Genomic DNA, 16223 nt, shown 5'->3' with positions numbered 1-16223 from the left:
CCTGAGGTTTCTGCCTCCAGTGTCCTTGCCTGCACTGTGAGCCAGAGCCAACCTCCACCTCTCTAGGAGATCCTCCGAGACCCACAGGTAGGTCCGGCCCAGGCTTCTTTGCCCAGGGCCCCAGTGCACAGGAAGCTCTGTGTGCACCCTCCAAGAGGGGAGTCTCTATTTCCCCTAGTCCTGTAGAACTCCTGTACTCAAGCCCCAGTGGCCTTCAAAGCCAAATGCTCTGAGGGTTCCTCCTGATGCCAGACCTCCAGGTTAGGAAGCCTGATGTGGTGCTCAGGACTCTCACTCTTGTGGGAGTATAGTTATTCTATGCAATATAATTGGTTTCCGGTTTGTGAGTCACCTGCCCAGTAGGTATGGGATTTAATTATATCATGGAAGCACCTCTACTGCCATTGTGGTGCGGCTTCTACATTACTTTGGGTATAAAATATCTTCTTTAATGCTGCTAAAGTCGCTTCAATCATGTCTGACTCTTTGCAACCCTACAGACTGTAGCCAGCCAGGCTCCTCTATCCATGGGAATTCTCCAGGCAAGAATACTGGAGTGGGTTGCCATGCCCTTCTCCAGGGCATCTTCCTGACCCAGGGATTAAACCCAGGTCTCCTGCATTGCAGGCAGATTCTTTACCACTGAGCCACCAGGGAAGCCCTCTTGTGTTGTATTTTTTTAGTAGGTTAAGTCTTTTTTTTTTTTTTTTTGATGGTGATTGTTCAGCAGTTAATTATGATTTTTGGTGTTTTCCTGAAAGGAGGTGAGCTTGTTTCCTCCACTCCACCATCTTCAGGAATAAATTCCTTGGGACCTCAGATGGTAAAGAATCCACCTGCAATGCAGGAGACCACGGTTTGATTCCTGGGTCAGGAATCCTTTGGGGAAGGGATAGACTACCCACTCCAGTATTCTTGAGCTTCCCTGGTGGCTCAGATGGTAAAGAATCTGCCTGCAATGTGGGAGTCCTAGGTTCAATCCCTGGTTTCGGAAGATCCGCTGGTGAAGGGAATGATTACCCACTCAAGTATTCTGATCTGGAGAATTCCTTGGATAGAAGAGCCTGGAGGAACTACAGTCCATGGGATTGCAAAGAGTTGGACACAACTGAGTGACTTTCACTGTCACCCTGGAAACACTACTGATATTACACCAGCAGCAACAGCAGTGGCTGTATTTAGGAAGCCCTCACTATTTGTCAGGCTCTTTTTCAAGTGCTTTGCCCATGTTATGTGATGTAATCCTCACAACTAAATGCTGCAGGAACTTGGTGCTAAGCTCTCTTATTATCCCCACTTTACAGATGGGGAAACTATAGCCCAGAGAGGCTGTGTTACTTGCCCAGAGGCACTCGGCTGATAAGTGCCAGAGCCAGGACTCAGCATTTGGTCTTCATCACCAGGCTACACAACCTACAGCAGGAAGTTGCTTGACCATTAGGTGGGTGGGTGAGCTCTCCCCCTGCCCTGTGCCAGCTTTGCTCTGTAACCCGCCAAGGTTCTGAGCCATCTCTTTCCCTTGTCTTCAGTTAAACTGAGCCAAGGTGAAGCCCTCTCATTTTCTACGTGATTGAAAGCCAGGCTGAATTCAGAGAGCATGTCTGTTTCTGAAAACGAAGTGTCTGGTACATCTGGAAGCCAAACATAATGAGTAAGACAGTTGCTGTCAGCTTGGATTACTGGTCCCAGTTCCGTATAAATGACCAGGAGGAGACAGAGACTGTTAGGTGTACCTTACAATCCTCAGCTACTCTCCAGATGAAAGGAAGGAACCAACAATAGGACCAGCGCACAGGATGCCCCTGTGCCTTGGGACACCCAGGTTCATGTGGCCTTGTTCTGATCGTCTTGGATTTTTCTCATCTTTTCCCATCTTCTGGGCTTAGGACTTTCCTGGTCTCAGAGCCAGGACCTTCCAGGCTTGGAGGCTGGCAGCTGTGGACAAGCTCAGAGCACACAAATGTCAACTGAGAGCTCAGAGGAGGTTCCTGAGGAAATGTTTAGAGAAGGAAGGTGGAAGGATGGTGTCACTGGACCTTACTGCTCCCTGGGAGATATTAGCCAGCCACTTACTCAAGACTCAGTCCCTCGAGTGGAAGACATGCTCCCAAGAGAGGACCAGCCACCCCTCCCCTTGCTGGAGGCTTTGCTGCCTTTTCAAAGCATTTTGGTGCAAAACTCTGGATGGAAGGATTTCTATTTTAATTTCCCCAATATATGTTATTTTCTTCGAGGTACAATTACATGTAATATTACATTCAGGTGTTCAACCTAGCGATGCAATATATGTTGCAAAATGATCACTACAATAAGTCTAGTTAACATCCGTCACTGTCCATAGTTACAGTTCTTTTCCTGTGATAAGGAGTCTACTCTCAGCAACTTTCAAATGTGCAATACAGTATTATTAAGGATTGTCACCATGCTGTCTATTATATCCTCATGATATTTATTTCAGAACTAGAAGTTTGTACTTTTTGACCCCCTTTACATGTCATTCCCATCCACCCCTGTAATGTACCCTGCCTCTAGCGACCACCAATGTTTTCTGTATTTATTAACTCTGTGTTTGTTTGTTGGCTTCCCTGGTAGCTCAGACAGTAAAGAATCCACCTGCCAGTGGAGGAAACGTAGGATACGCGAGTTCGATCCCTGAGTCAGGAAGATTCCCTGGAGAAGGAAATGGCAATCCACTCCAGTATTCTTGCCTGAGAAATCCCATGGACAGAGGAGCCTGGCAGTTATAGTCCATGGGGTCACAAAGAGTCAGACATGACTGAGCGACTTTTTGTTTTAGATGGCACATATAAGTGAGATAATATGATGTTTGTCTTTCTCTTTTTTATTTCACTTAGCATACTGCCTTTAGGAGGCCTCTTCATGTCACAGATGGCAGGATTTCCTTCTTTTATGGCTGCATAATATTCCTGTGTGTGTGTGTGTGTGTGTGTGTGTGTACGTGTGTACATGTATACAAACACCACATTTTCTTTATCCATCATTCTTTGATGGACACTTACATTGTTTCCATACCTGACAGTTGTGAAAATGCTGCAGTGAACGTGGGTTTCAGGTATCTTTTCAAGTTACTATTTTGTATTTTTTAGATAAATGCCCAGTGGTGGGATTGCTGGATCATATGGTAGCTCTATTTTTAGTTTTTTAAGGAACCTCCATGCTATTTTCTGTAGTGGCTTCCCTAATTTATATTCCCACCAACAGTTCACAAGGGTTCCCTTTTTTCACATTTTTGCCAACACTTGTTACATCTTGGGGTTTTTTGTTTTTTGTTTTTTGTTTTTTGTTTTTTTGGTGATAGCCTTTCTGACTGGTGTGAGGTAATATCTGACTGTGTTTTGATTTGCAGTTCCCTGATGATTAGTGATTTGAGCATCTTTTCGTGTGCCTGTTGGCCATTTGTATAACTCCTTTGGAAAAAATAACTATACAAAGCCTCTGCCCATTTTTAAATTAGTTTGGTTTTCTGGGTTTTTTTGTTACTATTGAGTTATATGAGATCTTTACACACATATTTTGGATGTGAATGCTTTGTCACAGACATGATTTGCAAAAGTATTCTAGTCTGTATATTGTCTTTTGACTTTGTTGACGGCTTCTTTGCTGTCACAAGCATTTGAGTTTAATGTAGTCCCACTCGTTTATTTATTATTTTCTTGCCTTTGCTATTTGGGTCAAGTCCAAAGTCATCATTAGCTTTCCTTCTAGTTTTGTGATTTTGAGTCTCTCATGGAAGTTTTTAATCTATTTTGAATTGATTTTTTACATGGTGTAAAACAGTAAGTAGTCTGGTTTAATTCTTCCTGTGTTTCTTTTTTAATTTAATTTTTATTTTATACTGTAGTATAGTTGCTTTATAATATTTTGTTAGTTTCAGGTGTACAGAAAGTGCTTCCATTATATAAATAAATAAATAAATAAATAAATATATATATATATATATATATATATATATATATATATATCTCCATCCATTCCTTTTCAGATTCTTTTCCCATATAGGTTATTACATAATATTGAGTAGAACTCCCTGGGCTAAACAGTAGGTTCTTGTTGATTTTCTGTTTCATATATAGTAGTGTATATATGTTAATCCCAAACTCCAGTTTATCCCTTCCCTCACCCCCTGCCTTTCCCCTTTAGTAACTATAAGTTTCTTTTCTAAGTCTGTGAGTCTGTTTCTGTTTTGTAAATAAATTCATCTGTAACTTTTTTAGATCCCAAGGGTGTGATATCGTGTGATATTTGTCTCTCCTGGTTTGGTTTGTTCGCTTGTGTGACGGTCTCTAGGTCCATCCATGTTGCTGTGAATGGCATGACTGCTTTCTTTCTAAAGCTGAATAATTCTCCACTGTGCCTCTGTAACACATCTTCTTCATCCATCGCTCTATCAGAGGACATTTAAGTCGCTTCCATTTCTTGGCTCCTGTAAGCAGTGCTGCAGTGGACACTGCGATGCATGTATATTTTCAAACTATGCTTTTCTCCACGTATATATCCAAGAGCGGAATTGCTGGATCATATGGCAGCTCTATTTTTAGTTTTTTAAGGAAGCTCCATGGAGTTCTCCATAGTGATTGTACCAATTGAGATTCCCATCAACAGGGTAAAAATGTTCCCTTTTCTCCACGCCTTCTCCAGCATTTATTGTTTGTAGACTTTTTGAGGATAGTCATTCTGACTGGTGTGAGGTGACATCTCATTGTAGTTTTGGTTTGCATTTCTCTGATAATTATCAGTGTTAAGCATTTTTTCATGTGCCTCTTGGCCATCTGTATGTCTTCCTTGGAGAAATGTTTATTTGGGTCTTATAGAAAAACCCAAACAAACTTTTTTGGCCAACTGGATAGATGTTGGAGATTAATCCCTTGTCAGTTACATTGTTTACAAATATTTTTCCCATATCCTGCATTCTCACACTTGCTTAGTTTTGATACCATATTTGTGTGTGGATGATTTCTTACCTTTTTCTGTATATTTGTCTTTACTGGTGAGTTTTCACATTATGAATTTTTTGTTTCTAGTTTAGACCTTTTCTGCCTAGAGAATTCCTTTAGAATTTGTTGTAAAATGTATCTGTTGGTGCTGAATTCTCTTAGCTTTTACTTGTCTGTAAAGCTTCTGGTTTCTGTGTCATATCTAAATGAGAGCCTTGCTGGGTAAAGTTGTGGGTTCTTCTCTTTCAACACTTTAAATATATTGTGCCACTCCCTCCTGACCTGTAGAATTGCTACTGAGCAATCAGCTGATAAACTCATGAGAGTTCCTTTTTATGTTATTTGTTGCTTTTCTCTTGTTACTTTAAATATATATATATATAGTCAATTTAATTACTAATATGTCTCAGCATCTTCCTCTTTGGGTTTAAAGACTCCCAAAGAGCCCCTCTTTGGAACTCTTTGTGCTTCCTAGACTTGGGTGCCTGTTTCTTTCCCCATGTTAAAGAAACTTGCAGCTACTGTCTCTTCAAATATTTCTCAAGTCCTTTCTCTCTCTCTCTTCTCCTCTGGGACCCCTATCATGCAAATGCTGATGCATTTAATGTTGTCCCAGAGGTCTCTTCAGTTCAGTTCAGCCACTCAGTCGTGTCCGATTCTTTGCGACCCCCTGAACTGCAGCACGCCGGGCCTCCCTGTCCATCACCAACTCCCGGAGTTCACTCAAACTCACGTCCATCGAGTTGGTCATAACTTTCCTTCCAAGGAGTAAGCGTCTTTTAATTTCATGGCTGCAATCACCATCTGCAGTGATTTTGGAACCCCCCAAAAAATAAAGTCTGACACTGTTTCCACTGTTTCCTCATCTATTTCCCATGAAGTGATGGGACCAGATGCCATGATCTTCGTTTTCTGAGTGTTGAGCTTTAAGCCAACTTTTTCACTCTCCTCTTTTCACTTTCATCAAGAGGCTTTTTCATTCCTCTTCACTTTCTGCCATAAGGGTGGTGTCATCTGCAGATCTGAGGTTATTGATATTTCTCCTAGAAATCTTAATTCCAGCTTGTGCTTCTTCCAACCCAGCGTTTCTCATGATGTACTCTGCATAGAAGTTAAATAAGCAGGGTGACAATATACAGCCTTGACGTACTCCTTTTCCTATTTGGAACCAGCCTGTTGTTCCATGTCCAGTTCTAACTGTTGCTTCCTGACCTGCATATAGGTTTCTCAAGAGGCAGGTCAGGTAGTCTGGTATTCCCATCTCTCTCAGAATTTTCCACAGTTTATTGTGATCCACACAGTCAAAGGCTTTGGCATAGTCAATAAAGCAGAAATAGATGTTTTTCTGGAACTCTGTTGCTTTTTCCATGATCCAGCGGATGTTGGCAATTTGATCTCTGATTCCTCTGCCTCTTAGACTGTCTTAATTTCTTTTTAGTCTTTTTCCTTTGTTCTGTCCCGTGGCAGTGATCCCTGCCGTTCTGTCTTCCAGTCATCTGTATTCTGCCTCATTTATTCTGCCATTGATTCCTTCTGGTGTGTTTTTCATTTCAGATATTTTATTGTTCATCTGTTTGTTTGTTCTTTAGCTCTCGTAGGTCGTTGTTAAGTATTTCCTATGTCTTCTTGATTTGTGGCTCCATTATTTTTCTGAGAGCTAGGAACATCTTTACTGTCGTTACTCTGAGGTCTGTTTTGGGTAGATTGCCTGTCTCCTGTTTACTTAGCTGTTCTTCTAGGATTTTATCTCTTCCCTTCATCTGGGACACATTCTTCTGCTGGCTCGTTTTGTCTAACTTTCTGTGATTGTGGTTTCTGTTCTACAGACTGCAGGGTTGCAGTTCTTGCTTCTGCTTTCTGCCCTCCTGTCGGACGAGGCTGGCTGAGAGGCTTGTGCAGACTTTCTGATGGGAGCAAGTGGTTCCTGCCTACTGGCAGGTGGGGCTGGATCTTGTCCTTCTGGTGGACAGAGACGTGTCAGGGGGTGTGTTTAGTGGGCAGCTGTGTGGGACCTGAGAAAATATTTAAAGAGATAATCGCTGCACGCTTCTTTAACACTGCTGAGAGTCAAGAAGACTTTTGGCAGCCTGTATGCTAACAGGCGGGACTGTGTCCCCGCATTGTTGGCTGTTTGCTTTGAGGTATCCCAGCCCTGGAGCCTGCAGGCTTTTGGTTGGGGCCAGGCCTTAATGAGAAAATGGCTGCCTCCAAGAGGGCTCCCAGTGAGCACTCCCCAGAACTGCTGCCTCCAGTTTCTTTGTCCATGCATTAAGCTATAGTTGCTCCACCTTCACAGTAGGCCCTCTAATACCAGCGGGTAGGTGTGGTCCAGGCTATTATGTGAGCGCTACGTTTTTCCTGGGTCCCAGTGGAGATACTTCATAAGTGGAGTTTCTGTTTCCCCCAGTCCTTTGGAATTTCTGCAATCAAACCCTGCTGGCCTTCAAAGCCAGATTCTCTGGGGCCCCTGTTCCCATTGCCAAGCTCCTAGGCTGGAGAGCCTGACATGGGGCTCAGAACTTTCACTCCTATGGGAGAACTGCCATGATATAATTGTTTTCCAGTGGGTCACCCATCCAGCAGGTATGGGATTTGATTTTATCACACATGCATCCCTGCTACTATCTTATTGTGACTTCTTCTTTGTGTTTGGATCTAGGATATCCTTTTTGATGGGTTCCAGATTCTTTTTGTTGATGGTTGTTCATCAGTTAATTGTGATTTTAGTGTTTTTGTAAGAAGAGGTAAGGTCACATCCTTCTACTCCATCATCATGTTTTCCAAGAAGAACTTTTTTTTTTCTCTTGTGCTTCATCGAGCTTCGCTTGCTATGTATAGGGTACCCCAGACAGAGACCTCCACCCAGCACTTCAGGCGAGAGTTCTTCTGATCTATGTGTCTGCTTTTATGCCAATACCATACTGTTTTGGTTCCTGTAACTTTGTAATATAGTTTAAAATCAGGGAGTGTGATGGCTCTAGCTTTGTTCTGTTTTCTCAAGATTAGTTTGGCTCTGGGGTTCTGTTATGGTTCCACACAAATTGTAGGATTATTGTTCCATTTCTGTGGAAAGTGCCATTGGAATTTTGATAGAGATTGCATTGAATCTGCAGATTGCTTTAAGGAATATGGACATTTTAGCAATATTCTTTCAATCCATGAGCATGGGATATCTTTTTATTTGTCTTTTTCAGTTTCTCTCATCAATGTCATATTTTTCAGTGTATAGGTTTTCACCTCTTTGGTTAAATTTATTCTGAGGTAGTATTTTACTGTGTGTGTGTATTTTTGTGTGTGTGCAATTGTAAGTGGGACTTTTTCCCTAATTTTTCTTCCTGATAGTTCATTATTAGTACAAAGAAACAGAACAGATTTTTGTATATTGATTTTGTATCCTGCAGCTTTACCAAATTCCTTTGATTTTAACCTTTTATTTGTGGAGTGATTTGGATTTTCTACAAATAATATCATGTCATCTGTCAATATTGAAAGTTTTACTTCTCTTCTGGTTTGAATGCCCTCTTTTTTCTTGGTTAATTGTTCTAGCCAGGACTTCTAGTACTATATTGAATGAAAGTGACAAGAGTGGGCATCGTTATCTTGTCCCTGATCTTAGAGAAAAAGCTTTCAGATTTTCAGCATTGAGTGTAATGTTAGCTGTGAGCTTGTCACATATGGCTTTTGTTATCTTGAGATACTTTTCTTCTATATGCATTTTGTTGACAGTTGTTATCATAAATGCATACCAAACTTTGTCACATGCTTATTCTGTGTTTTTTTTAGGTTTGTTCATTATTTTCAGCTAGCCCAGGTCTCCGTGCTGCACACGGGCCTTCTCTAGTGTGGTGAGCAGGGGCTACTCTGCATTGCGGCGCATGGGCTTCTTGTTGCAGTGGCTTCTCTTGTTGCAGAGCATGCGCTCTAGGGGCACAGGCTTCAGTAGCTACAGAGCGTGGGCTCAGTGGCTGTGCTTCACCAGCTCTAAAGCACTGGCCTGGTAGTTGTGGCACATGGGCTTAGTTGCTGCACAGCATGTGGGATATTCCCAGAGCAGGGATTGGACCTGTGTCTCCTACGTTGGCAGGTGGATTATTAGCCACTAGGCCACCAGGGAAGCCCTTATTCTGTGTTGAGTGAGATGATCGTATGATACGACCCCTCACTGTGTTAGTGTCCTGTGTCCCATTCATTTGCAGCTGTTGACCCATCTTTGCATCCCTGGAATAAATCCCACTTGATCATGGTGTATGATCCTCTTAATGTTCTGTTGAATTTGATCTGCTAATGTTTTGTGAGGTTTTTGCATCTTTGTTCATCAGGGATACTGGCCTGTCATTTTCTTGTGTTGTCCTTATCTGGTTTTGGTATCAGGGTAATGTTGGACTCATCAAATGAGTTTGGAAGTATTCCTTCCTCTTCTCTTTTGGGAGAGAGTTTGAGAAGGATTGGAATTGATTGTTCTTCAAATATTTGCTAGAGTTCACTAGTGGATCCACCTGGTCTTGGACTTTAGTTTGGGAGAGATTTTTTGATTATTGGGTTTATCTCCTTACCAGTAACCAGTGTGTTCAGACTTTCTATTTCTTCATGATTTAGTCTTGGTGGTCTGTGTGTTTCTAGGACTTTATCCATTTCTTCCAGATTGTTTGGTTTGTTGGCATATGATTTTTCTTAGTAGTCACTAATAATCTTTTGTACTTTTGTGGTATCAGTTTTAAGAATTTCTGACCTTTGCAGTTCCTTAACATCTAAATATCTCCAGTAGGCAGAAACCCTTGTCCACAGCAAGAGGAGCGTCATTCTGCCCAAGTTTCCTCATTGATTAAATCAACATACTCCTGCCCTTTCAGTACCTGACCATCATTCATCTCATGTGGTCCTTATCCCTGCCCACCGCCTCCTGTTAAACATAGCTGCTCTTCTTATTTAGGGAAAATGACAAGGCAAATTTCAGACTTCGTTAATATCTCTCTGTTAATCACCTTGGGCAAGGACAGGCTGGTAAATGCAGGCCCTTATCCACAAACTGCTTTAAACCAGGGTGTCTTTTCCCTTCCTCCTCCCGGCCTGACACAGGTTCTCTCTGGACAAGGACACAGGACTCATCATGCTGATTGCCAGACTGGACTACGAGCTCATCCAGCGCTTCACCTTGACGGTCATTGCCCGGGACGGGGGCGGTGAGGAGACCACAGGCCGGGTCAGGATCAACGTGTTGGATGTCAATGACAACGTGCCCACCTTCCAGAAGGATGCCTACGTGGGCGCCCTGAGAGAGAACGAGCCTTCCGTCACACAGCTGGTGCGACTCCGGGTAAGATGCCGGGGTGCCCTCTGATCTGTGTGTATCCCTTGTCCTTCTCTCTCTCTGCTGTCTCCTTGACTACCCCTTTATAAAGCCACTGCAAAAAGTGCTGACATCCATCCACGAAGGATTCTGCTCAGATCAGGGGTCACATTCTCTATCTGGGTCAGGCCCACCTCTGAGCATCACTTTGCATCCCTGATTGCTGAGTAAGACTAGTGTCTGCTTTGGCTTAGATTTTAGGTCTCCAGTCACCACCCTGCACCTCCCCTGGTGAGTGCCAAGCAGTCCCTTGTTAAAGTCCCCCATCCAGACCCTTTAGTGATAGCCTGCAGTCAGGTACAGCTGCAGCTGGAAACCACCAGAGCCCATGGACACAGCCCAGTTCATGGGAGGGGAGACAGGAAGGGAGAGGCAGGCCCAGTGAATGAGCAGAGAGCCAGGACCAGGACTTGGGACTCCATGCTTCAAGCATCCTCCTGCAGTGAGTCCTTCCACCATACGTCGGTAACCTGTAATCAGAAACTGCTTAACGTCTCATGCCCCTTCCTATGCCGACCCAGAGTGACAGGACCAGAGCCTCCAATTAGAACTTATTTCTGAAGGAGGCAGGGATAAGGACAAGGTGGAAGAGGTGGGCATGGAGGACACCATGTATGGCCAGTATGGCCGTGGCTCCCCAGTGGACCCTGCCCAGCTCCTCTTACACGCAGACTGGAGGGAGGCTCCTAGGGTCAGAAACATCTGGAAAGAGCTGATTAATGCAGCCACACCAGAGATGGTCAAGGAGGAGGAGGATACCTGACCCCGTTCCAAGTGTCGTCTTCTCTCCTTACATTCATGCAACCTGCACTTATTAGACATCTACTGTGTGCCAAACACTGGGCTGAACTCTAGGTATCAGTTGCAGTCAAGAAACGAAGTTCCTTCCCACATGCAGCTGGCAGTCTGAACAAGGAAGGCAGACAGTAGACAGGCTGTAATCAGGAAGGAGACAAATGGGGTGTCCAGCACAGGACCTAACCCGGTCCAGTGGTCAGGGAAGGCCTCCGTGCATAGGAAGGTCCAGCTGGGACTAGGGGTCTAGGTGATGGTCATGCCAAGTGTGGTGGAGACCCTTTTCATCCTCTGGATAAGGCCTAGACGTCCTCTATTCCCTGTAGGCCTTCAGCCTGCCCTCTAGGTTCTCCAGGATACCTCCACACCCCTACATCATGTGCGTCTGCTGGGAGCCAGAGGGTAGCCTCCAACTCGGGGACAAGGAGAGCCTGGATCACCCAGAGAAGGGCGCTCAGAGAAGGGCCAGCCCTTCGTTCCTCCCACCCTCTTCTGGCCCCAGCATCACTGAAAACTCATGGGCCCTGTTCATCATCTTCCTTCCAGGCAACAGATGAAGACTCCCCTCCCAACAACCAGATCACCTACAGCATTGTCAATGCCTCTGCCTTCGTCAGCTACTTCGACATCAGCGTGTATGAAGGCTATGGTGGTACGTGCAGGAATGAGGGCCCGGCCTGGGGAGGAGGGTCGACAGATGGGAACAGGGCTGCACTTCACACCTGTCTCAGGAGGGGGCCCTTCTGCCTCCCAGACACCCTGGACCACTTGGGGAGCTGCCCCACAGCTCCTGTCTGCTGGAGCAGCACGTGGCATGGGGTCACCTTTTCATAGGTTCAAGATCTGTGTCTCCGATCAGCCAGATCTTTGAATCTTAGTTTTGTGGCCAGCTGGGCTTCTTAAGTTACCACCGTAAGTGAGGTCTCTGTTAAGAAAAGGTGTCTGGGCAGATCTGTGGTATGTGGTAGGTGGGGAGAGGCTTATTAGCCAAGCTTCCCCATCATTTGGGCATGCTGTGGCTACTGCCCAGCCCTTCCTGGCAGTGGCCTTTCCCTGCCTGGCCAGGCACAGTTCCATACTCTGGAACTTGCCCTACCTGCCCCACTGTGGGTCCTGATCCCAGGAGCCCAGGAAGGAAATAGCAGCAATAACCTCAAGCTCCAAGATCCCAAGAGACCACTTGTTTTTCTTCCGAGGCCCAGAGACAGAGGGCAATTTGCCAAAGTCACACAGCAAAACTGTCCAGGCAGGCCCTTGTGATCTGGCTCTTGGTTCCTTTCAGCACCTGCCTCCCCGCCAGAGTCCAGCTGCTGAGAACCACCTGCACTCGCACCTCACGGGGCCACTTCTGTGTCTTTGCAGAGTCTGCTCCTTCCACCGGGAAAGCCCTTCCTCCCGGCCCCTTTGCCCTGCTTCCCTTTTACCTCTGGCTAGCTTTAAGATCATTTAGATGTCCTCTCCTCCGCAAAGCTTCCCTAATGCTGGAAGATGAGCTGTGTCCCCAAGACAGAGCAGATGGGCACTGGGTGACTCTGAATGTGGGACTCACTCCTCCTCCTACCCCACAATTGTGTCAGAGACAGGTACCTGCAGAAGCTGCATCCTGGCTCAGGATGCTACAGCCTAAGGACCTCTGTAAGATCTGTGTCCCCCTTTTAAAAGCTGAGCAGTCCCACACCTCTGCCCACCCTCACACCTCACCACCTTCTCAGCAAGAAGAACCCTCCTTGGGTTTTATATTACTAAAGTGGTAATTGTGTTTCTGTTTCCCAAATAGAAAGTGGCAGTTTAATATTGTGGCTAATGCCTTTGCAGACTGCCTATGCCCCCACTCCCAAGCCAGTACGTCTTCCTTCCCAAAACTGAAAATCAATGGCTTCGCATGAAAGGAAAAGGTGAGAGTCCAGGCATGTGCAGTGTGTCTCTGGGGAAGACACTGAACCTCTCTGAGCCTGTTTTCCTCATCTGTAAAGTGGGGCTTACATTACCACCGAAATAGATGCCACCTGCTGGACTCAAGAGTGGGCCTGGCACAGATCAACTAGTCAGTAGACCTCAGTCAAGTCCATGAGGCTCTGGGAGTTCACAGGCAGGAGGGAAAAACCAGGCCAAGCCAGCCACACCCTCTCTGCCCAAAGAGGAGCCCTGTCCAGATGGGCATGTAAAGTCCACTTACAGAGGGCCTGGGGCCTGTCCTGTCATTTCAGTGATCAGCGTGAGCCGCCCCCTGGATTATGAACAGATACCCAACGGGCTGATTTATCTGACCGTCATGGCCAAGGACGCGGGCAACCCCCCTCTGAACAGCACTGTCTCTGTTACCATTGAGGTGTTTGTAAGTACCCAGGGGTTCACTGGCCTTGCTATTCTGGGAACTGGGGTGGTGAGTGTGCTCCCAGAGTGTTGGAGCCCTGCTAAAACCCTGTGTCCTCACATCCTTGGCTGTCCTCACAGCTGTCCCCACAGCTCAGAGCATTACTCAGACTGTCCCAAAGGCTGTCCCCTAGCAAACTGCCCTCCTGCTCAGCCAGGGAAGGCACAGGGCCCTGGGACCCAAGGATAGCCTGATGGTCCTGCTCTAATTTCATTTCAGCGCCTTAGGACTCCCTCTGGGGTGGAGCAGGAGCTGGGGCTCATGCAGGGAGGTAATGTCCTGTGTTCCTTCATTTATAGCCACATTCCGTGAAGTTCAAGGGAATTCCTGGAAGGTCATCTTCTCTCTTCCAACTCTCTCTGGGCCCCTCTTTCTTCTTCACTTCCTTTTTCCATTCCTCTGAAGATCTAAAGGGGCCTGAAACCAAACCACAGCTTGTCTGACACGAATATCAAACACACCTTAGTGCTTTCCGTGTCTGAAATTATCAGTCACTAAATCCATCTCCACACTGGTTCATTGGCCCCACACAGCTCCCCCAGCGATCCCGGGGATGCAGACCATGGTCTGACACCAGGCCAGTGGGCCTTCTTGCCCCACCCCCCCACCCCCCCGCAGCCCAGACACCCACCTCCATCCCATTAAAGGCTACTGCCTGTGGAGACAGTGAGCACATGCTGATGGAAGAGTCTGTGCATTACCGGCTCCGGGAGGATTTGATCAGATTGTCAGGTTAGGAGATTTGCTGTGATTTGACAAAGGCTCAGCAGAAACTTGCCCAGAGCAGGTTGCCGGATGACTTTCCTATCCCAGCTGGCTTTGCCGACATCCCCTGGTGCTGCCTCACACCTGGCTTTATCGAACCTCATCCTCTCAACCCAAGACGGAGCCAGCCCTGGGCAGGGGACCCCGCTTGCTTACAGAATATGTTGGGGTGGGCAGTGATGGGAAAGTCTAGGGTGATGCCTGGAGGAACCTTGCCTCTGGGCATGTGGGAGCAGCATTTAGGGGGAAGAGGGGACAGAGAGGCTCTATAGAACCAGGTCCAGGAAATGGAAGGGCAGAGTCTAGGACCCTCATCTGACACTTCAGGCTCCAGGGGGTGGCCAGAAGGAGATCCTCAAACACCCAAAAGCATGCCTACCTTTAACCTGAGACCACCCACCTGAAACCCAAGGCTAAGTAAGAGTGGAGAAGCACAGTACACTTGCTACCAACCCTGCCCAAATCCTGGTATTCTTGCCTGCATGGCCCTGACCCTGACCACAGCCCCCAGGGCCCCCTTAATCTTGGCTACACTCATAACCCTGACCAGTCCCCTCACCACCACCAATGCTTTCAATCAGAATCCTGCTCTGCTCCTATGTGTGCTGTGCAGTGGAGACTGGGGAGGGATATGAAGGTGGCTATGAATCCTGCTCCCCCACAAAGGAACACTGAATAGAGAGAGGAGCATGGCTTGGGAGGCGTATGGCTGTGACACTCAGCTCTGCCACCCTCTAGCCATGTGACCTGGGATTCTTTTCCCCTCTGAACCTCAGTTTCCTCATCTAAAGAGTGGGGATCCTCGTGGTACTGCCTCGTGATACTGTCATGAAGATTAAGTGCGATCGTGTGGGTGGTACTTGGCTCCAGTAACATAGGCCATCTTACTGCTGGTAAGACAGACGTGTTCCAGTGGCAGCATCCGTACAGCAGGCTCTCTCGCACACAGGGAGTTGCAGGGAATTCAGCTGGGCAGAGAAGGACCTGCTCTAGACTTTTTGGAAACAGATGTGAAAGAGGGTGAGAGTAGGGGAGGTTTAGGGAAATAGGTTGAGCTGTTCCATGCTACCCAGGTATGGGCACCCAGGTAGCGTTGACCAAGTAGAAATTCAAACTTCTTGAGCTGCGTGCTGTGCCAGCTGCTTTCACGTTCCGTAGGCTCTCTCGATCCCATTCTGCAGAAGAGGCAGCTGAGGCTCAGGGAGGGAGCATAGCTGGTGCAAGGTCACCAGTGCCTTCCTTGCTTTCTGGCTGGTAAGTGACACTTGAATTTACCTCCAGTCCTAGTTAGCCAAGATTTGAACTCTGACCAGTCTGACTCCTGGGCTCACGTTCTACCCACCACACTCCTAGGCTTGGAGGCTTGGACATCCCAGTCTTCATGTGACTGAGACCAGTGTGCCTCAAAGTTCATGTGGATTCCCCAGGCGTCTTCTTAAAATGCAAATTCTCACTTAGCACATGTGGGGAAGGGCTGAGGCTCTGCATTTTTACATGCTCCCATGAGACGCTGATCCTTCTGGCCAGGGAACCACTCTTTGAGTAGTGGGGCCTTCAAAAATCTGCCCTCGTGGGATCTTGAATCCCAGGGACTGCCTTAAATCCCAGCCCGCTTCCCAACCTGTGGTTGGCTAAGAAAGGACCTGGGGACGGCCTCTCTCTCTTTTTGCCTCAACCCCTCACATGGAGCTGGAACAGGAAGTGAATGGCCCAGAGACAGAACTGACCTTTTATCTACTGTGAATAGAAGAGGGACCAGCAGCCTCCATCTCCCTCCCTGATACCAGGGAGTGGGGGTCTCCATGTCCACAGGCAAGTGAGGGCAGGAGTCCACCTGGCTGCTGTCCTCTCAGCAAGCCAGCACGTGCCCTGGCCTGGAGCCACCTCGGTCCATCAGAAGTGGTGCTATTTTCAGATTTCCTCACAACCATCATGCAGGTCAGCAGGGACCCTGTACTTCCCTTCTGGGTCTGCTGCCCTGGCCTGT

General features: G+C 46.7%; 1 protein-coding gene across 1 annotated transcript in view; it reads left to right on the top strand.

Moving 5' to 3' along the window:
• The window catches only part of CDH23 (cadherin related 23), a 431691-nt gene that overhangs the window by 285446 nt on the left and 130022 nt on the right, over positions 1-16223 (top strand). Inside the window, exons 15-17 of the mRNA XM_018042178.1 lie at positions 10032-10269; positions 11644-11749; positions 13305-13432. Of these exons, the coding sequence (XP_017897667.1) occupies positions 10032-10269; positions 11644-11749; positions 13305-13432 (472 nt within the window). The remainder of the gene's footprint in view (positions 1-10031; positions 10270-11643; positions 11750-13304; positions 13433-16223) is intronic.

This window comes from Capra hircus, chromosome 28, assembly GCF_001704415.2.
Source record: "Capra hircus breed San Clemente chromosome 28, ASM170441v1, whole genome shotgun sequence".
NCBI lineage: Eukaryota > Metazoa > Chordata > Mammalia > Artiodactyla > Bovidae > Capra > Capra hircus.
The sequence above is the reverse complement of the archived record's forward strand: the minus strand, read 5'-3'. Positions and strand labels throughout refer to the sequence as shown.